General features: G+C 40.5%; 2 protein-coding genes across 7 annotated transcripts; one reads left to right on the forward strand and one right to left on the reverse strand.

The window, feature by feature from the left end:
- Positions 1–1,064: 1,064 nt before the first annotated feature.
- HNRNPA2B1 (heterogeneous nuclear ribonucleoprotein A2/B1) lies at positions 1,065–13,177 on the reverse strand. The gene is made up of 11 exons (XM_054384715.1): positions 13,032–13,177; positions 7,650–7,760; positions 6,614–6,760; positions 5,100–5,310; positions 4,764–4,865; positions 4,601–4,681; positions 3,922–3,984; positions 3,351–3,470; positions 2,944–3,066; positions 1,898–1,980; positions 1,065–1,743 (listed from the first exon to the last, which is right to left on the reverse strand). Exons 1-10 carry the CDS (start codon positions 13,059–13,061, stop codon positions 1,919–1,921), a joined length of 1,050 nt encoding a protein of 349 aa, XP_054240690.1. The 5' UTR covers positions 13,062–13,177; the 3' UTR covers positions 1,065–1,743; positions 1,898–1,918.
- CBX3 (chromobox 3) lies at positions 12,462–24,990 on the forward strand. 6 transcript variants are annotated; one of them, XM_054384718.1, is made up of 6 exons: positions 13,368–13,475; positions 15,185–15,235; positions 19,032–19,174; positions 21,041–21,206; positions 22,560–22,654; positions 24,199–24,990. In XM_054384718.1, exons 2-6 carry the CDS (start codon positions 15,212–15,214, stop codon positions 24,323–24,325), a joined length of 555 nt encoding a protein of 184 aa, XP_054240693.1. In that variant the 5' UTR covers positions 13,368–13,475; positions 15,185–15,211; the 3' UTR covers positions 24,326–24,990. The 6 variants fall into 6 exon arrangements, with proteins under 6 accessions (XP_054240696.1, XP_054240693.1, XP_054240695.1 ...); XM_054384717.1 differs by lacking the exon at positions 13,368–13,475 and adding an exon at positions 17,066–17,190 and having other exon boundaries at positions 15,203–15,235; XM_054384721.1 differs by lacking the exons at positions 13,368–13,475; positions 15,185–15,235 and adding an exon at positions 12,462–12,559.
- The last annotated feature ends 1,703 nt before the right edge of the window (positions 24,991–26,693 follow it).

Genomic DNA, 26,693 nt, shown 5'->3' on the forward strand with positions numbered 1-26,693 from the left:
TTGGCACTAAGGTTTACTAGCTGCAAGAACTATAAAAAATGGTGGAAACCTCAACATTCTAGCCAATTCCAATTTACACAGTGACATTGTACACTTGTGAAATACCACCTGCAGTTTCATTTGAAGTTTTCACTTCCTCTCCTAAAGAACTGCTTATGCAGTCGTTAAAGAATGGACGACAGATTCCTTCACAGAGGCAGATGTATTCTGTGGTGTAATTTTTTTCCTTACACGTAAACAGTCTACAGTTACTTGGGAACCTTCAGGATGAAACGTGTTATATAAAATAGATTACAGTAGACAAGACACAACAACAGAGTTCATTTTCAACAGCACAGAACTAGCGTCACTGCATTACCTTGCAACCACCATAATGCACAGACTCCCAAGAAAAAAAATAAATGTTGTAGGATGCAAAAATAAAGTTGTATGATTTAATTAACTTGTGACCTACCATTTTAACTACCAACACCAGGGATGGAACCCTTGCAAAGCTTTACTAATGGACACTTGCAGGTCTCATTTGTTCAACTGTAGCAGTGTACAGTGGCAGCAGTCTATGCTTGTCCAGGGTTCATATCATAGCTAGATTCCAGTAGGAAAAAAATATGTTAAGTAGCTGAAATTAACAAAAATTTGTTTGTAAAAAAATTTAATACAAGAAAACAGGATTCACAGATTTTTCAATTGGTAATTGTTAACTCAATTCATTGCTATGTTAAACTACATAACGACAATCACTATACTGAAAGAATACTGTCATACAATATTAGTTTCTTGGTTTTGAAACATTAAGAAAGAAAAAAGTAAATAAGATCTTACCTAAAGAAGTTTAACTGAAGCTTAGAACTACTTTGCTCTAGACCCTCAGCCTTCGTTGGCATCCTTATAAACTACTGTAGTTAAAGCTTTGCAGAAATACAGCGCAGCTTTTTAAGACTGGCTGAACTTAGTGACGTTTTCAAGACTTCTCTTGTACTAGACCTGTGTCCCTGGAAGAGTACCTCGCTGGGGATATTTCCTTTCCTTGCCATTGAAGAAGCAGCATCTAAAAGATCTAAAAAGGTGTTTCTCCTTGCAGAGATATCCCTTAAGTTATCTAGATACTTTAAACCTGGTAATTTACAGACAACATATTTTCTGACCAGCATTTAATTTTACATGTACAACAATAGCTTTATATAATTTGTGGGACCTTATACTACCCACTCCTTGCCTTATTTTACAGTATTAAAAAAAAATCTAAAATTACACAATATTTCCTTTAGAATTATTTTATTAAATCATAAATGTACAACAGCTTCTTAACTCTACACACGCACTTAAATTTTTAAAAGGAAAACGTTATGTCTTATTACACCATGATCCTGGCTAATAGCTTTTCAAAACTTTGAGAAAAATCTTAAAAAAGGTTTCACATGTCACCTGAAACTTACAAATTTAACATTATCAAAGGAATGCTTCTACACTTACAAAGACCACTAGAAAGAAACAACAATTAAAAAGCTAAGAAACTGTCTCAAAGGCATTTTTACAATCCTTCCTCCACAGTAAGGTAATGTTATTAAATAATCCAAATCCATTCACAAAATGGCTCTCTGCATCTGCTCTGGTGTCTTCTGCCATATCACTGCATATTTATGCATGACTGAGATAAGTGTTTCCTTAACATTGTTATTTCGATAACCTGAAGCTGTTCTGTTACCTCTGGGCTCTCATCCTCTCCTATTTATACAGTGAAGCCTGTTTCAACAGAAGTAAAGAGTAAAAAAATAGGTTATGAAATTATTCATCTAACCATTTTTTAAAGGAAAGATAATACGATCCTAAAAATCTTATAACTCCTGCAGCTACTCTCAAGAATCACTGCAATTTTAACATTTATAAACATACTTACCCATGGCATGCTTGTAGAAACTCAGTAACGGCTCCTCCCTCCATAACCACCACTCCCTCCACTACCCCCTGGACCATAGTTCCCTGCAATTGTAAAAAAGTAAGAAACAGAATCAGTACGTTTTTAAAATTCTTTCTGAAGATTAACATCCCCTTTGCTCCCAGAGACTGCATAGACAAGAGATTTTAACATTTTGCTGTCTTCCTCTAAATAGCCTCCAACAATTACCACAAGAACTACATGCTGAAACCTTAGCAGACTCAAGAGTCACACGCAATTTGATGCACTGCACTGTCTTGGGTTGACTTTATTTGCATGCTAAGCCTTTTAAGAAACGGCTTTATGTTTCAGTTTCCATCTCATAAGCTCCACACACCATATTAAGTAACACAGACAACAAAAAGGTGAGAGCATTAAAAAAACTGCAACAAAGGGGGGGGGGAGGGAGGAAGCAATCCAATCAAGTTTAGCAGACATTAAGTAGATTCTACAAACAGTCTTAGTTGATAAAAAAGAACATGTAACTTGACTAGCATCTTTACAGTCTGCAAACTGCAAAACATTTCATAATATTCTGGAAGAAGAAAATACTATAATTTATCTTTTAAAAAAATAGGAAATTTTCCTTGAGACAAGCTTTACAACAGCCTCAATATGAGAAACTGTAGCAAACTTTCAAAAAGCATGTGAGCATTGCAGTCCATCCATTGCACAAGTTATCCAATTTCTACGTATCGATCTTAGACTCATTCAATGGTTCGGGTTGGAAGTGCTCTTTAAAGGTCAGGGCTCTGACATAAGCAGGACACCTTCCACTACATCAGGCTGCTCAAAGCTCCATCCAGCCCAACCATGAACACTTTTTTCCAGAGATGAGGAATCCATAACTTCCTGGACAACCCATTCTAGTGCCTCACCACCATCATTGTAACGAATTTCTTCTTTGTACCCATCATAATCCATCCTCTTTTGGTTCCCTCCCACCTCCTCAAAAGACTAAAGTCCAGCCCCTCTGCCTCCAAGGCATGTCAGGACATATACAGTACCTCCACCATATGGTCCCCCCATGTTCCTGCTGCCACCAAAATTTCCACTCTTCATTGGACCATAATTTGAAGGTTGTTGGTTATAGTTTCCAAAATCATTATAATTTCCACTTCCATAATTGCCTGCATTATCAACACAAAAATGGATAAATTCTTAGGTGATCTAGAACATGTACAGTGCTCCTTAATTATCTCATTATTAAAATTTTAAATAAAGTACAAACTCACAGAAGCATCCCAACATCGTATGTAAGACTGCTTTTTCAAACTGTTTCATACTATTTGGAAAAAAAGAGCTTCCTGAGACAACATTTTCACCCAGCATCCCTCCCTAGCCCCCCGCAATCTCCAATGATTTGTACTTAGTTACAATTGAAATGCTTGGTTGTTTCAAGCCAGTAAGTTACCTCCTCCATAGTTGTCATAACCACCTCCATAGCCCCCACCCTGGTTGCCATATCCAGGTCCTCCTCCACCATATCCTCCTCTTCCACCTCCGTAACCAGGACTGCCACCAAAGTTGCCACCTGTGACAATACAATCCTTTAAAATAAGCTTTTCAGTGTAGAAAGCAACCAAATTCTATGGCATCAGAGGGTATTTTTTCTCTTTTTGTAACTCTACAGCTGAAGGGTAGAACTTTCTGTGAACGTTGTTGCTAAAAGCACATACCAATTCCTACCCCAAAGGAATTGTGACTGAAACCTAAACTGCCTACAAGCCTCAACTGAAAAAGGCTTAATTAAAATCCTGGTTTTGCAGAAAATTTAAGAAACATTACTATTCTAAAGAAAATAAAATTGCCTGCTTATCCAAGAAATAACCACGCAATTTGTCATATAAAGGTTTAACACAAGGCAACAGTCACATGTGCTTCTTTAAGACGACGACTTTAGCAATTGATACAAATGGTGTGTAAATGCAAAAACATTTCTACATGAGAGAAAAACAACCTTACCACCGAAGTAGTGAACTAACCTCCAGGTCCTCCACCATATCCATTATACCCATCACCAAATCCACGGCCACTTCCATATCCATCTGTTGGAGAAAAAAGACAAACAACAAGTATTTCATCTGAAGCGAACTGAATTCTCAAATCACTGTAGCCCTAAGGACCAAACTGCAGGATTACCAATGAAGCACACATACACATGAATTTAGAAAAGCGTTTGTGAATTAACACATCCAGTCATTGCTCTGCATTTTCTTTCATTTGTAAGGCAACCCAGTTTTAATTTCAGAGCCCTTCCACTGCAAAAGTCAGCCAAATGCCGTATAGAATTACAAAGAAGCCTCTGAATTCCTTACACGTTTAGATTAATTTTGGCTTTTAGTTAAATACAAAACCCAACCAAACTCACCCCCTACCCTCTCCAACTTAATTTTACTAGATATCTACATAATCAATTTGTGTACTACAGAAGAGGTTTTCAACTTTTAAAAAAAAATAAATTCTCTGACTGCTGCAGCTGCACTTAAAATTAAACAGCAGTAGTTTACAGGTTACCCAGAACCAGAAACACAGTGTAAATAAAGGGGGAGTGCAGGGGACAAAAAAAAAAAAAAAAAAAAAAAAAAAAAAACACCCAAAAAACAAAAAACCACCCAAAAAACAACCAGCACCAACCAAAGGGTACAAATAGGCCTGTCTTACCAGCTCCCCCTCTAAAATTGCTGCCAGGTCCTGGACCAAAGTTGCCACCACCTCCACGCGCATCACCAAAACCGAAGTTCCCTGTAAACATTTAAAAGCAGTGAGATCGTGGAAAATGAACATAAAAATCAATCACAAACCACTACCCATTACTTGTACTTACCTCCTCTCCCACTCCTAGAATTTTGAACTTCCTGCATTTCCTGTCTAGAGAGAGCTTTCCTTACTTCTGCATTATGGCCATTGATGGTGTGATACTTCTGCACTGTAATGTTAGAAGATACCATCAGCAACAAATCAAGAGTGTATCAGGCTTCCAAAAATTAAGTGATTTGCAAATTCATCCCCACATACTCCTTCTCCTTAAAAAAACCCAACACACTAAAATACCACACGATTTTTAAGCTAAGAAGCTAGTAGTTTATTTAAAATACATGTTCCCATATAATTCGCCAGAACCATCAAATGAAAAAAAAAAAATGAAATGAAGCTTACTTACATACAATTTTATCCACGGGATCATGGTCATCAAATGTGACAAATCCAAACCCTCTCTTTTTACCAGACTGTCTGTCGGTAATGATTTCAATAGTGTCAATTTTTCCATACTCCTCAAAGTAGTCACGAAGGTGGTGCTCTTCAGTATCCTCTTTAATACCACCAACAAACAGTTTTTTCACAGTAACATGAGCACCAGGTTTTCCAGATTCCTGTTAAAAGAGTATTACCACAAATAAAAATAATTCCCCAAATCACTGTTTTGTAAGGATTTCAGAAATACTGAGATTTTCAGTGCGGTAGCCCTCTTATAACACGTCCCTGCAACCTTGCTTTAAGTTCATTCTAGAAGAGCAGTAACATGGGGCAATTTGGAGGTTTTTCCTCCCCTATGTCAAAGCCTTAAAATCATTGAAAGATACAGACAGAAATGCTACAAAATCTAAACATGTTTAGACAAAATGTTAAGATCAACTGTTTCAAAGAACTGCAAGTATTTCAGAACATAAATCATTTTAAAAATTGTAACAAAGATGGATCTGCTTCCTATTTTTCCAACAGCAGTGAAACCCACATTCCACTCATGTCAACCACATAGGCTCCTTCAATCTTAGCAAATCCACAGCTGTGCATTGCAAACTCTTTGCAAAATAAGAAGACAACTTCTCATATTCATGGGTTATTTTTACACTTTGAGCATCAGAACCAAAGTGTTGCACCAGGTAAGAAATTACTTATTCATGCATTCTGCAGTAAATGGTTAAGAAAACTAGCACAGCTAACAGGGCTACCAGTAGTTAAAATTTCCATTTCCCTTGACCTCTGGGATAGCTCAGTAAATTTCAGTTAATCAGTTCAAATGTGTTGAACATCTGTGTCCAACTTTAAATTGATAAACCCTCCCAGGGTTCTCACAATGCAGTAAAACAAAAGACACAAAACTTGCACTTGCTCCTTGAGTATCCCTGTAAAACAGTAACCTCACTGAAAAATTTACAGATGTGCTGCATTCCTGTGCATACAATTACGTGGCACCCTGAAGTTCAAAACCAAGTACATCTTCAGCTAAAACGAGCACAATCCTAAGATGACTCTATACATCACCACTGGAAGAGTTCTTATTTCTATGTTCTCTAATTTTAGCCACTTCAGTTTTACACATTTTAGAAATACCTGACAGTCAGAAGACATTGATGGGAGTTTACTGATTTAAGGTTTAGCAACAGTAGCTGTTTCAAGGAATAGTTTGCATAATCAGAGGTGTTCCAGTATGTATCCACTAACAATACTTTTGACACTCTAGTTGTGTCCCTTGCATGATTCTTCCATCGGAATAACTTTGCAATTCATTGCAATGATATAAATTTATGTAACAGCATCATTTAACAGATCATAAGCGTGGGGAATCATGCCACAACTACAGGCTTTTAACTAAACATGAACAAGCTTAACTGTCTAAAACAGAGACTCCTTTTTCATGGCATAAAATGTATTTGTTTTCAAAACCATGCTTACCTCTCTGGCCACAGCCCTTTTAGGCTCAACCACCCTTCCATCAATTGTGTGAGGTCTTGCAGCCATGGCTGCATCAACTTCAGCCATGGATGAGAATGTTACAAAACCAAACCCTCTTGATCTCTTGCTTGCAGGATCTCTCATTACCTAAAAACAATGAACGCATTTAAACCATTTTTATGTGGTTTGTGTTAAGCTTAACACCAACAACACGTACATAAAGCATGCAAACTTAATTTACATCTTCCTTGACTGGATTTCAAAACACAATTCTAATGAAATAGCAGGCCATGCTGATTAAATAAGTGAATGGCGCTGTTTACTATTAAAGACATTTAAACCATTGTCCTTCAGGACTTCACCTGCAAGTCACAAATGCTGCTGTATTAGTGACACGTGTTACTAATTATGTTTTTTCTTTTAAAAAATTTAGAACTTTTTTTTTTAAGCTTTCTGAAGATCACAATTTAAATTCATGTTTTGAAGTATGTATTCACTGCTCCCAACAACAACTCAGTGGAAAAACTTCAGCAAGAGCCAACTACCTCAAGGTATTTAAGACATATAGACAAGATGCTTACAGACATGGTTTAGCAGTGGACTTGGCAGTGTTACGTTTGTACTTGAACTCTACAATCTTAAGGGTCTTTGCAACCTAAATGATGCTATGAAAGTATCACACAGAAAGACATCCTCTTCCTGTTTACCATGATTACCAATTTTCTGCCAAAGCTTATCAATCACACACATGTAAATAGTGCTTTGTATAAGCACTCCTGAATGCACTTCAGTAGGTGAGGTGCTGAAATTGGTGGTTAGAGATAATCCAGATTTTATAGGAAATATATTAAGAATGATTCCTTACTCTTATCAACAGAATTTGCAAGGGCAAGTCTGTGCACAGCTTCAATGGACCACACACTTAAGGAAATTTAATATTCCATCTTTTCATTAAACTATCCAGAAAACAAACACCCCACTTTTACAATTTCTAAACATTCTATGCCATCACTGCATCCTGGTATGCCAAACTTACCACACAGTCTGTAAGCTTCCCCCATTGCTCATAGTAACTCCTTAAGCTCTCCTCTGTTGTTTCAAAGCTTAAGCCGCCAATAAACAGTTTGCGGAACTGCTCCTTTTCCCTCTGTCACAGAAAAGAAGATTACATTAATATAATACCTTGTCTGGATCAGTGTCATCAGACACTGAAGAGTCTCCTAAGGGTCAAAAACTTTCAGTAAGACATTTTTCAAAATGAGGTTTGGCTCTTAACTTTCTCCCACTGCTGAAGAAATTAAGTAATTCATGCACTTCTACTACAGAGATTTTAATAATGTCCTTCTTCCTATCTCTCCTTCCTCCAGTAACACTGAGGAACACCACTCTCGAAGATTTCCAGAGCAGTCTTTTCAAAGATTTTTAGGAGAGGCTTTTTAAAGAAAATGAAAATAAAACACAGATCAGAAGTTCTTGTTACAGGTAACATTATCACAGCCCGATTCTATTCCAGATGGCTTGAATTATTGTACATGAACACTGTCTTGCTGTTTACCCAAAGCATTAAAAATTAAATTAAGATACTAATAATAGCTAAAGAGGGAGCATCGGTAAAATTAATCTGGAAGTAGAGGCAAACCAATCCACCTTCAAGAGGCACAGTTCTCAAAACTAAGTGGGTTCCCTTTAAAACAGTGATATGAATAGCATTTACTCACATATGTATCCACTAACATAATTATGCTTTCAGTAAGACTTTGTTCTATTACCTTTCCGAGAAATTATTGCTACAACTGTCCAGCAGACATTTCTGCTGGAACAACAAGTACATAATTAAAAATTTTAAGACCAATAGTAAGGTATTATATTTATTCTCTATGTGGTATTCTATCAAAGCATAAGGGAAAACCTTCCAACCTCTACTAGATAAACATACTTTTATAATGACTTGGTACCTACTATACTAATTAAACATCATAGTTGTAATTTTCTATACACAATAGCATCACTAGATCATGAGTTTTGCCATTTCACGTCAAAGAGCAACAATCAGAAAAAACGTGTTAGGAAGTAGTCCCTTTCCACAAAACTTAAGATTTCCGAATGCTGCTTCAAAAACAACAATCCTGCTAGGGACAAGAGAACTCAAACGTAATGATTGCTTCAGTTTTGTACTACTACATAATTTTACATATACACGTCTGCTTGGGTGTTTGGGTTTGTGTTTTCTCTAGGGTGGTAGAACTTTTATAAACAACCCAAATACCTCACCCTTAGAGCTGTAACTGACTTACACAGCATGATCAACTATGCAGATGACATCAGAAAATAGACTACCAATAACAAACAAGGATATCTGGAAAACAAGTAGAATAGTTCCATGTACAAATGTTTTTAGAAATATTAAGCCAATCTGCATTCAGACTATCAAACGTGTTTTCTTAAGCTGTCCAAGGCAGCTCTGGAGCTAGATGCATGCAACAGGGAGACAGTTACTCTAAGTAATACGGGTTTTCGTTCAAAATGCATTATCCTATTAACAGCTTGGGATACTGAAGTCCAACAAGGAGGTCAACCATGACAAAAATAATCCCCTTCTTTCCCACCACCACCCCCCAAATACTGTATTTGAGAACAGTTATCTTAAATGTTAGGAAGACTTGGAATCTGCTATTGGATCTGATTTCTTTTTTCTTCTAAGGAACAAAAAGTAAACTAGCACTGTCTGTACAAGCTTCCTTTTAACACCTCATGTTAAAAGAATAAAGGATGTTGCACACCAGACTCGGACTAAAATCCTATGCTGCAGTTCAAATTCGTAATTTGACTAGGCTAGTGGATAAATAATTTTAGGCAAAACCAAAAAACCCAACCCTTCCTTCAAATTGCTTCAGTTCTGCTTAAAATTAGGGACTACTTGCATGCAGAACTTATCTTCTGTGGTCCTATGTAACTGATTGTCATGTGTCTAATAATGCAAATTTATATTACAAAAATCAAGTGAGTTTAGTAGGCTAGTAGGATTTTTCCAGAAAGTTACGTTTACCTTTAAAACACGTAAATAAAACTCTAAGGAATTAATGGAATCTATCAGCTGTAACAACTGAATTATTTTTAGGGAACAAAAATACCATACATTACTAATTAAACTGTTAAGAACACACTTTACAGATCTAAATTCGCAAAAGCTGTAATTTACCATGTACTGTTACGCAGATCATGCTGTAGCCAGAACAACAACCAGGCAGGACATGGAAGTAATGAAATTCATTACTAGTTCTTCAAATAAAAAACTATGTGAAAACATCGTGAACATGATGTTCCACTAATATACACGCAGCCTCTGGATGTAGAGAGACTACTTGTCGTAAATGTGTCAGTTTTAAGAAGCTCCGGTTAGTCTAGCATTAGACGGTCCAGGGAGCTCTGACCATCTGAAGTTTATGCTAAAGCTGTAAAATGTACGCTAAAAATTACCACTCCAGTCCCTCTCAAAATCTTGATGTAAATTCTCATTTGGTAAAAACATCACACACTCTGTGGCAGAAACACAATGCAAGAGGAAATCCATCAACTGTAGAATCTTCATTAGTGCTTATTTTTAGCCTTCCTTCACAGGCTTAAAGCAACACTTCGAAGGACTGGAAAACGCACGGCCTTGCTGCGAAATTCATTGTAAGAGCAAGAATATGTATTTCATATAACAATAACATATGCACAAACACTCCAAGGTGCCCACAGATTTCTCCAGAGTTACGAACCTGAGTAGTAACAAATAGTACAGAGACAAGCAAGAATTATGGCTACGCCCGCTGCTAAAAACGAAGCTGCCTTTTACTGGTCCCAAACTAGAAAGACATGGCTCGCTCGCTCTCTTTTCGCCCCGGCCGAAGCACCCAGTTAGCCCCTCCAGGTTCTACAGGTCTTTGCAATCCAACAGCCTGGTGCCTGGTACTGCCCCTTCCCCCACTGCCGGACGTCGGGGAAGCGGCTACCGTGCCGGCTCCGCCATGTGGCGGACAGCAGGAAGACAAGGCCCCCGAAGCTAGAAGGGGAAAATGGCGCCCAGAAGCAACCGCCGCCTCCAGGGACAGCGATGAGGCGGGAAGGAAAGAAATCCTGGATGCACCGAGCCCAGACAGAAGCAAAATTAGAAAGAAAAAAAAATGGAAAAAAAAAAAAAACAAACACCCACAAAACAAAACACCATGAACAAGAATAAAACCATTACCCGTGTCTCTTCAGGCCGAAGAGAAACCAAATCCTGCTTCTAATGTGTCCTAACAGACGGGACCAGGAAGAGCTTGTAAGCGCTGTTTTCCGCCCACGACAGGTACTAGACGCTATAGCTGCCAGCCCGCCTCGTATCCCTTACTACTCCTTCCACCTTATTTGCTTTCTTGCCGCCGGGGCGATCTTCACAACCTCCGGCACAGCGAATCTCGGGGCCGCCATTTTACCACCCCCAACTCCCCACCCCCCCTCCCCCGCTCCACCACCGCCATTACCAGCAGCGCCACCGCGGCCGGTCAGCACCTAGCAGGGCAAAGGCGATTCCCCAGACCACACACTGACTGACCTCCATAGCCGTATACCCCCTCCTCCAGTACCACTTTAACGGCGGCTCGGCCAACGGGCAAGCGATTTAGGAACTCGCCAACTTGCCATGCACGGCTACTTCATCTTCCGCCTCTCAGCTGCACGCTAGCCCCAACTGCCGCTTCTAGAACCTTCCTTCCCGCTAACGCCTCCTTCTCCAGAAAGATACCCAGCCCCCTAACACGGGGCGTACCGACCGGGAGCTAGTAGCGGCACCCAGACCTGCGCCGAGAAGAGATCTTTACTCGGTCGTAACGCCCAGACCTAAGAAAAATTCACTCCGTATCCATAACCAAGCGCGCCACGCTCCTTAAAGCAAACGCTTCATTTCCCCTTTTCACGTACCATATTCTTCATGGTTTACGCGTTCCTTCTAGAGAGTACCGTACGGTTGGTCAGTAATGGCTGCCTTAACTGTTACGTAATTTGAAATTCAGCTCCGCGTAGTACTAGCGCCCTCCTCCAGCCCAGGCTCGCTTCCGAGATTTTAGGTTTGCTTTTTTTTAAAAAAAAAAAAAAAAAGCTTGAATCTTGAGCTTAAATGTCTTCAAAGGGGTAGCAGTTCTGTATAACGCCCCTACGTGTTTTTATCACGTAATAAAAACTCATCAACTCCGTTAGTAATGGCTGTCTCCGAAATGAGCCGAAGGAGCTGCCGTCGTCTAGCTTATCTGCTTCGACAGCCGCCGGAAAAAGCCGAAACGAGACTGGAAGCCCATTCGACTCCCTTCGGCAATTTCCGGGATTTGCCGAACCAGAAAATAATGACGCTCGTACCCCGTTCGGCAATTTCCGGAGAAAAAGACGCAGTAGTCCTCGACTATCCAGCTCGTTCGGCAATTTCCGACAACGGAAGAGACTCACAATACGTGCCCGAACGGAACCGAAACGCCCCGATCACGATTGGCACCGTGCCGCTTTTTCTCCGGAAATTACCGAGCGGCCCCCGAAAGCTCAAAACTCAATGCGAAGGGTTATAATTAGTCGAAGGCAGCACCGCATCGCCTTCCCTCCCCTGGCCATTGCGCTCCCCGCTGTCACCCGTGGTACCGACTGGGAGCAGGCAAGAGCCGAGCAAAGCGCACCCCCGAAGCCTTCCCCCCGTCCCCTTCCCCCTCCGCCCGTGCAGGAGGAAGTGGTAACTACCCAGATTTTGGCGCCAGCACCAACACATTGCGGGGGCCGGGGAACCAGCAAAAAAAGGCGGACTTCGCCGCAGCCCGCTCCACTTTACCCCGCACCGCCGACATCGGGCGCGCAGCCCGCTCTGGCACTCCAGTCATCCTTCCTTTCCCCTATCCCTCCATTTTTCTCTCTTCATCAGGCCCGCACGCACAGCGACAAAGGGTGAGTGCTGCCTCCCGCGCCGTAAGGAAATGGCGCTGGAAACTGCTCCTTTCTTCCCGCCCCCTCTTTTCCCCCCTCCCCAGCTCCTGGGGAATGCCAACACCGATCAACGCTCCTTATTCGGAGCAAAGCTACTCCCGCCGATTTCGACTCTTTTCATTACCAATAAATGACTTTTTAAGTTCCTCCCCCCCAACACCCTAACGATTAGGCCTTCCCCACCGCAACGCGGGAAATGGCTGCGCTCCAAACGGCCCCTCAGACACGCCGCAACAAGCTTCAAACATACTCCCGCGCTCCCTGCCCACTCTCCCCGCTCCTAGAGCTTGCCAAGGCCGCACCGACTGAGAGCCCCGCTTGCTGCGGGCGGCGTCCGCTCAGGCCCAATACGCCCTCATGGCGGCAGCCATCATGGCGGCCGCAATTACCGGGTGCCACGGGCCCGTTCCCCCGCCCGCCGCCCCCGGCTTACCCAGTCGCTTTCTCTGTCGCCGCGAGGCATCTTCCTTCTTTTGGACGCCTGACGCGGTCCTGCGCTAGCCCCTCGTTGGAGAGACGTCTTGGCCCCACTCCTGTGCTGGCGGCGACGACGATGGTATGAGGCTACAGCTCGCGTGTAGGCGGCGCCGTGTGCTCTGCCCCGTCAGCCGCCGGCGCGCAGTCCTCGGCCAGCCCAGCCCCACCAGCCACCGTGCACGCCCTGCCCTGCGCCGCGCTACCGCCCAGTCGCTCCCCCCCTCTCCTTCCCTCCCTCCCTCTCTCTCTCTCTCTCTCTCTCTCTCTCTCCCTCCCTCCCTCCCTTCCCCCATCCCCCGCCTCAACCCCCCTCAGATGTCGCTGTTGCCGCCGTTGCTCAGTGCGCGCAGGGCGAGAGCAAGGAGGAGACGGGAGACCCGAGCGGCTGGACACCATTGAAGTCTGTATCCTTCTCTCTTTCTCCCTCTTACTCTTGCTCCATCCGTCTCCTTTTCCCCCTTCCCCCGCCCCGATTCCCCTTTGCGCCCCGCTGCGCAAGCCTTGCCTGCGGGCCGTTGCGGGAAGATACGGGGCGCAGCCCGCCCGCTTCCCCCCCCCGCCCCGAAAACCCCGTCAGTACGCTGCCGCTTCCTTGGCGGCGGGGGGTAACGGGCGGAGCAGGGCTGCCCGGGGGCCGCGGCCTCGGCGCTGTGACGGCGCCTCCCGGCCTCCGCGGCAGGGAGGGAGGGAAGGAAGGCCTCGGAGCGAGTGGGCTTTGACGCGGGGAAGAAGGGTTGCGCTGGGGGGCGGGGGCAGGGACAGGGGCAAGCAGCACCCGCGCGGCGGTGGCGGATACGCTTGGGAGACAAAGCCAGCCCGCCACCGCTGAGGGGCGGCCTCCACGGCCGGGCGTTTCCGCTCTCCGGCGTGTGCCGGGCCCGGGGAAAACGTGGCGGGGTGGGGGAGGCGGCATGTAAGGGGCCCTGGCACCGGGTGCGCGGCGCACGGGGCCTGCCGGGCAGCCAGTGCTGCCTTGTGCGGGAGCGGCGGACCCCCGCCCCGGCCCTAGCCCTGGCTGTGGGGCGGCGGGCAGGCCCCATGCCGCCCGGGGTAGTCCCGTTAGCTTGCACGGTGCGTCCCTGTTGGCCTCACGTGCGCCCACCACAGGCCCGAGGCGCAGCCTTCCCCAGCAGGCCTCCGCAGGGCCGCCTTTATTTTCTGGTGGGGTGGCACGGGGGTTTTGTTACTATTCTTGCTGTTTATTTTCCCCTTTCTCTTGCTTTTCAAACGGGGACACGACAAGCACCTCGGCGCCGGGGCCCTAGCCCCAGCTCCTCTCCCACTGCACCTGCCCCACCGCCTATGGGACTGCCCAAATATGCCTCCCGTGTCAGGGAAGAGTCCAGCGGGATTGCAGAGTCCGGGCGGTGTTCTGGCCTTGAACGACTTTTCTCTTTTGCCTTGCCCAGGCGTATGGGGAATCCTAACAGTTATATAGTTTGCAGTGGGGCGGGGACAATACATGCCTAAGGAGGTGGCGAGTAAGAGAAATGACATGGAAAAGGGGATGGATTGTGTTCAGCATCATTTGCATAGGTTAAAAATGTCATGTACAGCTTAGCTGAGTTAATATTGCTCTAGGACCTTAACTCTCGCAAACTTGAGAAGCAGAAGGCAACGTTATAGTTGCACTAAGATAAATACTTGCTGTTTTAAGCATATAATACAATGTAAGATTATGGGTGACTCATTATTACACCTCAGATTATGTAGCTGCTGCCCACCAGATTCGCAGTTAATATGCCTAGGGGTATATCTCAACTGCCAGAATCTGAGCTCTTGTTCTGTTGGGTTTCAGGAAAAAAAGCATCCCTGATGGTCCTCCCCCTTTTCCCTAGAAACATCTCTATGCCTTAGAAGGCCTTGGGAAAAACCTTTTTTTCAACCCTAATACCACTTTGTCAGTATCGTTTATCCTGGTTATCATATCGGTGCGTTACTGGGTTACACCGGACAAAGTAGTAACCTACTTTTTGTTCTGGATTTAATCCGTATTAGAAATGTTATATGCAGTGAATACATGGGGGTTGGAACAAGGACCATGCTTGTATTGGGATGCCTTTCTTTGAGTAATGTAAACTTCCTTTTAATTGTCATGCATTTTTCTAGTAAAAGCTCTGCAAGTCTGCAATAAAAATGGCCTCCAATAAAACTGCATTGGTAAGTTCATGCACACCTAAAGTATATAAGGATTTAATCAACATATTTTTCTTCAAACTTATAACTTGGCATCTCCATTTAAAAGATACATCCACATCTCCCCTCCCCAGCATTATTCTGACCAGAATTTCAGGTCCAGAAAGTAAGGCTACTAGAAAGGACATTGGCTTTAATAAATCTGCCATTTCTAAAGAGACTTGTTGGGAAAAAAAATAATTAAAGGACTTTGTGCTATTTCACCTGTTCTGCAGTGGAAAATACTAAGGATTTTTTTAGACTCCTTTCAGCACACCATGTAATTTATCATATTTGTGAAAAATCAAATCATGTATTCATTTAATTTCTCCCAGTGTATTTGGGGAAAACTAATTGCCTGAGAAAAGGCAATTTTTATAGATGAAAAATAACATATTTGGGAAATGACGCGGCATAGTTAAGATGCCTTTGAAATTATTTTTAACAAATAACAGTTTCTTTGAATTTCATAGGAGCAGAGATTATCAGATGTCAACCCCTCCTGGACGGTTATAATGATGCATTCATGGATCTCAAGTCCTGTAAAGCTTTGCTTGACATTAAAATATGGACTTCTGAGGGCAGTTGGTTGCTGGTTACCATTTGGCTAATAATGATACATAGCTTTGTGAAAGACATAACTTAAAAAGTATAGCGTGAGATGCATCTGAGGTTGAGGTGGGGAAGGAAGCAAAAATACACAGAATTTGAAATTTGGAAAGCAGAACAATGGATTTATAATGCACACAAAAGGTCTGTTCTTAAATTTACTGGAATGATTTCTGGTTGACCCAGATCAAGATAAGTTGAAAACTTACATTAACTCTTGTCTTAGAAGTGCAATTGGAGTGCTTCCTCTGTGTTGTATGATGACAAACTATTTTACAAGATTTCACCAAGGTGAATGCCTGGACTTTCTCTTAGTAATTTATTGCCCATTTTTCCCTGACTTGAAAAAGAGAATGAGTTAGCCTGGGGAAGAGGTGCTTCAGGGAGAGGAAACAATCTGTGAATGCAGTATTTTTAATCTTCTGATGATGTTGAAAATTTTGCTGCACAGGTCAGAAAATCAGTTATGGTTCCCATGGGAACCATAACTAATACTGCTTCATTGTGTATTTGCATGCAAAACATAAATGCATTAAGAGAGAGTGTAGCTCTGGAACTGTAATTCCCATTTTGTTACCTCTTGTACGTTAAAATCTTTTGCCACAGTGTCACATCAGTGTTGAAATCTTGATTAAAGATCTAAGATTAAAATCTTGTTCCTCAAAGAAAGTAGTTATCCACAGATCTGCATCTGTCATATGTGACTTCTAAATGCAGAAAGGGAAACACTCTGTAAATTAGCATTCAGTGGTCACATGGCCAAGTTGCAGCTTACAACATGCAACCCTAGAGAAGGAAACTTCAGGGATCTAGTGGACATTTAATACCCTTTAATTTCAGTCAGGTACCATGTTCACTTGTGGGCCAAGATTAAGGTTGCCTTGTGTAATCTCAAAATGCATAGATTTTTAACATGTTCAGTATTTCTGCAGGTTCTGCAATCAACTATTGTTTTAATAGGTTGGAAAGGTTCCAGAGTCTGGAAAGCAGCGCTGATGCGCACAAGAACTTATTAAATATCTAATATTTAAAACCAAAAAGCAACATATTTTGAATTATGTTCTTTTTTTTTTTTTTACTTCAAGAGAAAAATAGTTTCTCGTGACATTGATTTTCTGCTGTGGAAGATCATGTAGATACTTAAGTCTTAGAAATTTAATTTAAAAAGTTGCTTTGATACAGACATCCAATACGTTTGTCTTTAAGTGACAAGAATTAGTGAAGCCGAAAGAGTACCAGGAAGCAGTCTTCCATTGAATCAAAGAATTTTAGTCCAACGGAGAGCACAGATGGAGATGTTCCCCACTTGTAGCCTGCTTTCCTCATCACCAGTAATTATAATTGTTATTACTATGGTATAGTGAGTCTGTGTCTTTTTTTCCTTTGCTTCTATTTTTATTTTTCTCATCTCCACCTGTTTCTCTTTTTCACACTTCCATTTCTTGAAAGAAGCTACCTTCATAGAAGCATTGGACATATTCATGTTTCTGTTTTCCTTCAATTTCAGTCTTTCTTACTTTTTCCTGTGGAGGCAAAAAAAGCCAGTGTGCTTAAGCTGACATTTTTCAGACGTGAATGCTGTGGTCAAAATACACCTGGGATATGCAGGCAGTTAAACTCTAATTGGAAATACATGCTCTGTTTTAGATAATCTCTCCTCTATACTTCTGAATCAAAACATGTATCACTTGAGATCTATACAGAAACTTGCTGTTTGAAAGAGAAGCTGGAAGCTTTTCCTCCTCTTTGTTTGCACTTTCAATTTATGTGTTGCTAGCCGGAGTAAAGCTATTCTGGGGAGAGAAGGGAAAATTACGAAAATTAAGGAGACAAAGACAGGGCTTTGGAAAGAATGAATTGGCTCAAAATCTTCAGTTCCCAAAAAGAAGACAGTTTTCCTTGTGTCTCACCTAAATTTTACATTTCACATCAAGACAAAGTCTAAAAATTTTACAGTTTCAAAAGTGCTTCGCAGTATTCTCAATCTAATCTACATTAATTCTAGGGAGGACCAGAGAAAGGCCACTGAGCAAATAGAGATGCTTTGTGATTTTTGCTTGTTTGTTTTCTGTTTTATAGGAAGTGCATTAGTGAGGAATTAGTTCTGTCTGGTTTGATTTGGGGTGCTGTATGACTATATGTTTTAGGAGCTTAATACTGCTCTCATTAGTTTGTGGCTGCCACTTCAACAGTTTCCTTATAAGGTGCAGTCCAAAATGGCAAGCAAACTGCTTTTGGTCTGCTAGTGCTCCAGAAACACAATGCAATAACATGATAGGCTCGTTCCAACATTTTTAAGATTACAAATGAGGAAATTCTGCAATCTGTCTCATTACTATTTAATCGTGCCTTATGAAACTGGGAATGCCTTGAGGATGATGTGGATGTAATATTTATATTAAGAACTTAATATTATTTGAGGTATGAAATGTAAACTTCAAACGCTTACAAAGTTTTTAAAGTTAGCAAAATTTTGTTTACGTGTTAAGTGCTGTACTTAAGTGTAGCTGTCTTAAATTTCTGCACCTTTGTGACCTCTGTTTGAATGTGAGTTACATTGGTGCATGGCTAAGAATGAGAAGGGACTATAGTAATGGAATGCTCCTAGCATGCATCCTGTTCAGTAGTTATGGGTTGAGTATTTTGTCTATCGTAGCAATACATCATAAACTTTGCTCCCATCAGCTTCTTTTTTGTTGTTGTTGTTGTTGTTGGAAAAGGTAGTAACCACCATTTTTTGAGTACCACCCCTTTTCTATTTTACACATTTTCACAGTTCCCTTATCACTTTTCTTTACTTCTGCCTTATGCTGTTTCTTGCCCTCTGCCTTTTCACAGGCATACAGTTAACTTTTAGAAGCTTCATAAATTTTTGAGCATGTAGCACCAAGAAGTAAATTTACAAGGGAAGTAGAGGCACTGAGTGTATGGAGAAAAATATTTCACCTTCTAACGAAAGTGGCGTTGGGTATCTCATTAAGCAACTGAAAAAACCCATGTCTTGCTCAGGTTACCTGACCACATGCCCTAACATAAAAGGAGTCTGAGCTTCTGGCTTTAGTGTGAATAAATACATGATTCTTTGCTGTTACTAAGCAAAGTTGGATTTGGCCAGTGAAGTAAATGTATAAAACAAAAGAATGAATAATGTCATTCTGAATTTCTTTTGTAGCACAAAATGGGAAAGAAACAGAATGGCAAAGGTAAAAAAGTTGAAGAGGCAGAGCCTGAAGAGTTTGTTGTGGAGAAAGTCCTGGACAGACGTGTTGTAAATGGAAAGGTGGAATACTACTTGAAGTGGAAAGGATTTACAGAGTAAGGCATTACCTTTTTTTTTTTTTCCCTTTTTTTTTTCCCCTTTTTTTTGATAGAATGGTGCATACTAACCATTTATTTGAAATATCTGTGCAGAGAGGGAATTGGATTATAGGGATATATTTTTAAAAACTTCAAGGGAAAGACAGAAGAAATGGCCTTAAGTTGTACTAGGGAAGGTTTAGACTGGATATTAGAAGAAAACTCTTTGCTGGAAGGGTTAATTGAACACTGGAATGCGCTTCCCAGGGAGGTGATTGAATCCCCATCCCTGGAGGTGTTTAAAAGGCTTGTAGATGTGGTGCTGAGGGACGTGGTTTAGCACCAGACTTGATAGAGTTAGGGAACGGTTGGACCAGGTGATCTTAAAGGTCATTTCCAACCGAAACAATAGTATGATGTCCGTACATTGCGTCAAGTAGGGCAGTAAAGCATGGAAATAAAACAAAAGATAGGTAGCTTAGTGTTTGTGCTCACAAAATGTTCCAAGGCTTTCACCAACTCCTTAGTGATTATTCTTTTACCACTGTCCCTTGATTTAACTTGTGTCAGTATCTTGCCAAAGTCAGCTAGTCTGTCAGTTGTTGGAAGTGTGGTGGAATGAGTATTACTTCCGAGTAAGAAATTTGCAAGGTTTTAAAATGCATCCCTGAAGCAATGAATTTGAAGAAGACAGTTTACTTATTACTCACTTCTTTGAACTACTCTTAAATTAGATGAATCTGCATAAGGAATGCTGTGTCATGGTTGCCATTATTAGGTATACCCAAAAAGGTCTCTTTTGAGTCTCTTTTTCCAGGACTTAAGGAAGTACGAGAAGACCTTGTAGTGGACTTAAAAAGTTGATTGTTAAAGACACAGTTATCCCCACTCCCTCCCTCCCTTCCTCCCTATCCCTTTCATCCCCCTCCTCTCCCTCCCTCCCTCCCTTCCTTCCTCTCTCTCTCTTGACACTTTCTGGCAGACTACTAGCTGAAAAAAGGTGATGCACCTAGCATTTGAAAATAAGTGACAGCATTGCAACATTCTCCATTCTAGCACCTGAAATTTGTGTAGTGGTAACTGCATAAGAGCAACATGCAATGCATTTAGTATTTCAGCATCAGATTTGAAGTTACAAAAATATATTTCAGTAACTGAAAACAATTTGTAGGCACCCTGCTTGTGCAGTAGCACTGGTAGTATATGTGCGAGAGGATTTCTGATGGAGTCCTTAGCTGTTGTAGGGAGCATTCATGGCCTTATTGAAATTTTAATTAACAAAATGCACACTGATTGGAACATTTGCAGCGACCAGCTCTGGACATGAAACCTTTGTTCCTCCTGTAGTCGCTTGAAGGAGGAAGGTAGTTGTAGGTATAGTTGAGATCAGTGCTTGCAGACAGCCTTTGAGAGTGTACCTCATGTATAGAAGCTTAGACGTAGATAACTTAGGTTGTAGGTAGTGAGTGTTCTGTACATTCGGTTCTCTGTAAGTCTTAGTGTTTATGTAATATAGTTTGTTTGCATGGACAGTCTTTAGAGGAACCAGGGAAGGGAGTCAGTTTAAATGGACAGATAGGTTTTGCTAAAGTAGGAATCATTCTTTTTAACTCCTATGATCCCACCCAGATGATGGGAGTTAATAGAGCTGCTTATTCTGTATCTCCAGATTAAGAACATTGTTCTTCAGCAATAGAGCATATGGCTTTCAGTCACTAAATGCAGTACATGAAAGTTACTAAAGATGGCAAGATAAGCATCCTTAAATTTAAGAAGCCTGCCTTACATAATGAGAAAAAAATTAAATTGCTTAAGGTGAGCCATGTGGCTAGTTTTACGTTTTTCTTCTTTTCCTAGTTTTACATAAATGTGTGTATGTTTCAGTGCTGACAACACATGGGAACCTGAAGAAAACTTAGATTGTCCAGAGTTAATCGAAGCTTTTCTGAACTCTCAGAAAGCTGGTAAAGAAAAAACAGATGGTGCCAAAAGAAAAGCTTTGTCAGATAGCGAATCTGATGATAGTAAATCAAAGAAAAAGCGTGATTCTGTAAGTATATGTTCATGTGCTAAGCTTTGTTTTTCCTGCATCTCTTCCCTACCTTTCCATCCCTGTCCCCCTCAAAATCCTGTTGTGACTTTGAGAATGAGACCAAACACAGGTTTAAAACTGTAAAAAAACACAGCCTCTGGAACTGTGGCTTGAAAAGAGTAATAAATCATGGTGGTTAATGAGACTAGCCAAATGATGAGTAGAAGTTCTTGCATTGTCCCATGACTCCTACTGAGAAATTGAAAGCAAGACAGGTTAAGAGTTATTTATGAATAATACTAAGTACCCAACTTTGCATTAGAGCGAAAGGTTCATGAATGGAGAAAAGATGAAGTTCTGGTTTAGCTTTCATATTTAGGATATGACTTTAAATAGGAGAGTGGGAAGACGGCAAAACAGGAAGATGAGGCAGTTAATGTAGGTTAGGACCAGACATGGTGGTGGAGAGGGAGTAGAAAGGGAGATTGAAGAAAGCCTACCTTTCTGGGTTTCTTGTACAATTTAAAGGAACAAATGATAGGACAAATTTTAGTGCTGATAAGTACCCTTAACGTAATTACATGCTCAGTAGTTCACTTTCCTGTCTTAACTTTTCAGACTAGCAATTTGCAATGAAACTGGTTGGCAGTGTCAGTGGTTTACTGAAGACAACTGTTGGATGTGTGGTTATTGTAAGAAAATCTTGGAAGGCATAAGAAGGATTAGTTGATGATACAAAGAATATTCTAATTTCATTACGAAGTCAGTTGTGTGTCTTCTTCTGGTCCAGTAGCAGCCCCTGTCTCAAAATGAATATTGTGAATCTAGAGGAAATAATACAGGAAGTAGTTGTGACATTCCTTACTACTAGTGCAATCTCAGTGAGCCAAGAAGAGTTAAGATATTCCTCAAGGGTGCAGTTTTACGGTTGGCTTAAGCCAACCCAAACCTGTTGTTTTGCTGAAAATGGTGTGTTTTTCCCACTTCTAGGAGTGCATTTTTGCTTTGCCTATTTTGTTTCTTTTACTGGCCATGCTCTTTTGTTTATGTGTTACAAAGATTTTTAAATCACTTGTTTCATCTATTGAGTTTTCAGAATTGCTTAGAAACATGGATGTAAAATTCCTTCATTGTGACTTCACATGTAAATGACTTGACCTAAAGATCAATCTTGAAAAAAATAAAATTAATGCCATCTTCAGACGTTTATGTCTAATTATAGCTTGTATAATTATGTAAGCCTATGTATTTTGTTCTGATGTGCACATATATATATATATATATATATATACAAGAATGCATATATGTAGCTTTATGCCAAAACTGAGTTTTATCCTAACCGAGGTAACAATCTTCTCGCTTACTCAACAGGTTGATAAACCAAGAGGGTTTGCAAGGGGTCTTGATCCTGAGAGAATAATTGGGGCTACAGATAGCAGTGGGGAGCTTATGTTTCTCATGAAATGGTAAGTCTTACATCCACAGTTTTTGTCCATCTTGAGGGCATGCTGCAATTAAGCTAATGAGACGACTTCAAAAGTGAGGTAGAGAGGCTGGTAGTCTGCTTATTAACCTTGCATTCTTAAAAAGCAAAGCTTCTGTAATCAGTTAATCCCTCTTCCTTCAGAACCTAAAATAACTTCAGTTTCTGTTGGTTCAGTTTTACAGAAGTAGAAATTTGAAAGATACATTCTGGTAAAATACGGAAAAATTGTCATTTTTGTGGAAAAGCTGGATCTTGGTAGTGCTCTTACTGAGGGAATGGCAGGCAGAAATCAGCTTTACATGTTCCAAAATGCAGAAGCCAGCTGCTAGATAGCCAACCATTTAACCAACTATAATGCCAGCTATTCTGCTGCAACCAAGTGGAAATGGATGCAGATAATGTAGAGGGAGCTGCATTTGAAATGAAGAATAAACAATATGAAGGAGAGATTTATCATCGTGGCCTAGTAAGATGGGGAAAAGGATGGAGTGAGTTTGTCTTGTGGGGAGAGTAGGTGGAGACAAATTTTGTCACCTATAGTGTGGACAGAAGGACTTCTTGCCCTGTGAACCAGTAGGATAAAATTAGTACTTTTTTCCAGTCCTGAGAATACAAGAGATTGAATTCACATTTGCTGGGGGTCAAAATTCTTACGGTGGTGGGATGAGAATGATAGCTTTCCACAGACTTTGTGAAGGGCATCATTTTCTGGGGCTAAATTGAGTGTTCTCCAGAAAAATGATTTGTCATGTGATGTGCCTAGACTACTGTACATTAGTGCTTTGGAACATTCTGTCTCACTTCTGCCTTTTTAAATTTTTCATAAATTTGATGTGAAACTTAAAAATGTTGGAAAATACAGATCATGACCGTCTGAATTTCTGTAGTGACAATTGGCAAAATGAAACCAAGGAAACTTAAAAAAGAAGCACTTTTTTTGTTACTTGCATTGCAACGGATTAGGTTTTTGTACTTGATTGTAGGCAACAAAGATAGATATGAATATGTATGCACAAAACTGGCTTACAAAGGCAGCATGCACTTGAAAATGGAATCTGAAGCATGTCAGACTGAAAAATTTGTTTTATTACCCTGAGGCAGCATCAATAGTAGTGGTATGAAACACAGGAAGTCAATTGCATAAACAGTAATAACATTTTGATTGTAAATACCGTCTCTTAAGACTTCTGATACTGATTTTACTAAAGGCTCACCTTGAAGTTTTGATTATGCTTTAAAAGACAAAATTACTTCTTTCATTACATACTGCAATGGGTAATTGTGTAAATGGCTCCTTTTGAGTAGCGTTTTCCTTTCAAACAGAACAAAAAAAAAAGGCAGTTAGATGCAGCTATGAAACCTTGCCATTAGCATGGAAATCCTTGGTAGCTACAGTGAAACGTATACTGAAAACTGATTTCTAGCTGACAGTCTTTTCAGAATTTACTGACCTTATTTAGAGCTGCTAAATGTACTGAACTGACAAGTATGCATTTGCTTAAATCCCGTTTTCTTCTACAACAGGAAAGATTCTGATGAGGCAGATCTGGTGCTGGCCAAAGAAGCTAATGTGAAGTGTCCTCAGATCGTAATCGCTTTTTATGAAGAGCGACTAACTTGGCACTCATGCCCAGAAGATGAAGCACAATAATTGTTTGCATTGATTTTTTTTTTTGTTGTTTTTATATATATGAATATTAAAACCTGAAATTTGATTTATTAGCAATGTGAGAAGCATATGTTCTAACGAATCAAATTTGATATTTTTTTGAAGTAGTATGTTTTGCATCAACAGCAAGTAAATAAAAGCTTTCTGCGACTTGTTTCATTTATCACATTTGATACTACTACTTCCTCCATATTACTAAAAGCTTTTATAAAACATTCATAAACTTCCATAGTTACTACAAAATCATAATGAATGTCTAAACAAACTCACAGATGTTTTTTGTCTTCTGTACTATCGATGTGCATGTATCTTCTTTACCCAAACCTAGCTCTTTAAACCTGTAGAATCATTCTTTTTAGTATTTGGGATCACTTGGTCTCAAGAAGACCAAGTGAAAACTAACTTTGTAGTAATTTGAATGTTATCAGACCGTATATTGTTTACTTTATTGTAAATACTGGTGAACAGTGGTCAATAAAATAGTTTTATATACTTCCTTTATACTGGTAGGCTGTGACTCTTTTGAAATGTTATATTTCTTGAGCTTTTGATACATTAAGCTCTCGATTCAGAATTTACTGTAAGTTGGGTTTTTTTGGGTGGATTGATCAATTTATACTACCCTGTTGCTACTCTGTAATCAGATAAATACTATGCTTTGATTCTTTGTATTTTTTCAGTGACCTGTGCCTGGCAGATAAGTCGGGGTTTTTTTTAGCCAGGAAGAGCCTGTGAAATTGATGTGCTTTGGGTACTTGTTTTAAGTCACAGATAGCAATCATACTGCCTAGATAATGGCTACTGGTCATAAGGCCAAGTTGCCTCTACAGATGTGTGAGGAAATATTTGACACGTTGACAGTATCAGCTTTTGCTTTGATTTCAGATATTAATACAAGGCTATAGTGTAACTAGAAGTGATTAGGATGGGATTATTCTTCAGGCTGTTGCCTGAAAAGTGCTTCTATTGCTCTACGTTTAAAGTGAAACGTGTTAATGCATATACTTAAGTCATATACTTTAAATAAAAGACTTTTGTCATCAGCTGCTTGGAGAATGCCTTCAGATAGGCAGAAGTAAAGGGTGGAGAACTCAGGAGGAGGAAAGTTGCCTTTTTCTGTTCTTAATCCAGTTGCCACTCCTCTTTTCACTTGCTTTCATCTAACACACATTTTATTTGTGTTTTAAGTACCATGGTGATGTTTGCCTTGAGCTGTGCTTGTCCATGTGTCAATGGTCAAGCTTGTTCCAGAATTCCCTCAATTTAGAGTTTCAGCTAAAAACAGTTAAAATCCTGTACTACGCTAGTAGTAGAGTAGGAGTAGAGCGTTGCTGGAAACCTTTATATGGTGTGCTGAAGAAATTTAGTGTGTGCTTGATGCTCTTTTGATACTGTTTCACAGACTTTTACTATAATTATTTGTCCTCATAGTTTCAAAATCAAAACTTGTCATACAACACTTTAGAGTTCAATACTGCAGCAGCAACTAAGGTCAAATTACTTTTTTGTGTGTAACTGCTTTGTCTTGTCAAGGTTTCTTATTTCTGGATATGGGCAGAATTCAGTTACTGTTTGTGACTTCAGGAAAAATTTGTTACCCCAGTTAGTGCAGGGCTTCCCTTGCACCAGGTAATGATAATTTCAGAGTTTAGCTAGCTTCTCTTGCCTGTTCCTTAGACAAATTACCCCAAATTTGTTGTATGTTAACAGTTAATGGCTTAACTCATTGGGGCCTATAATAGAAATATTTATACAGGCAATGATCCTGAAATCCTTGCTTTTTGTTTTGCCTAGTAGCTTGGGAAGTGGGCTAAACAAGAATCCCAAAGCAGATGATGTTTTCCTGCCTGCTTTTTTTCAGTGTGGAGTGCTTTTTAGAAGAGTCTTAAAACCATTATTTCTACAGTTTGGGTTTTACTGTCTGAAACTGCAGTTTCTGTACTTCGTTGCAAATGCTTACATGAAGTTGCAGGGTTTTTAAGCAGTTGATTTAAATGATTGGTTAAATGGTAGGTTTTATTTGTTTTTTTAATGCATTCTCAAAGTGTAACCTTTAAAATACAGATTTAAGACTAGATAGAGCTTTTACATTTTATTTGGTTCTTCTTTCTGACTATGCCTAAAAATGCATTGTATTTACATCTAAACAACTTTACAGCTTGTTAGACAATTATTTAGATTTGTGATTCTTTTTACGTTAATGACAGTGGAAATGCTGATTGGTGTCTGTTTGCCTTCCCCCCCCCCCACTTTGTGTCAAACTACATTTTGATAGCAATGAAATGCAAGACTTTAAAGTTCTGAGTTATGTGAGGTTATGCTGAATGTGCTGCATACATATGCAAAAAAA

Source organism: Indicator indicator, chromosome 11, assembly GCF_027791375.1.
Source record: "Indicator indicator isolate 239-I01 chromosome 11, UM_Iind_1.1, whole genome shotgun sequence".
NCBI lineage: Eukaryota > Metazoa > Chordata > Aves > Piciformes > Indicatoridae > Indicator > Indicator indicator.

Bases quoted from the DNA above. Each gene is read 5' to 3' on its own strand.
- HNRNPA2B1 (XM_054384715.1), bottom strand. From the start codon at position 13,061: ATGCCTCGCGGCGACAGAGAAAGCGACTGG. The intron at 6,761-7,649 runs GTAAGTTTGGCA...CATTGTTTTTAG, and splicing joins GGAAGCTTACAGACTGTGTG to GTAATGAGAGATCCTGCAAG. The intron at 3,985-4,600 runs GTAAGACAGGCC...TTTCTCCAACAG, and splicing joins CAATTTTAGAGGGGGAGCTG to ATGGATATGGAAGTGGCCGT.
- CBX3 (XM_054384717.1), top strand. From the start codon at position 17,149: ATGGAGATGTTCCCCACTTGTAGCCTGCTTTCCTCATCACCA. The intron at 19,175-21,040 runs GTAAGGCATTAC...TGTATGTTTCAG, and splicing joins AAGTGGAAAGGATTTACAGA to TGCTGACAACACATGGGAAC. The intron at 21,207-22,559 runs GTAAGTATATGT...CTTACTCAACAG, and splicing joins CAAAGAAAAAGCGTGATTCT to GTTGATAAACCAAGAGGGTT.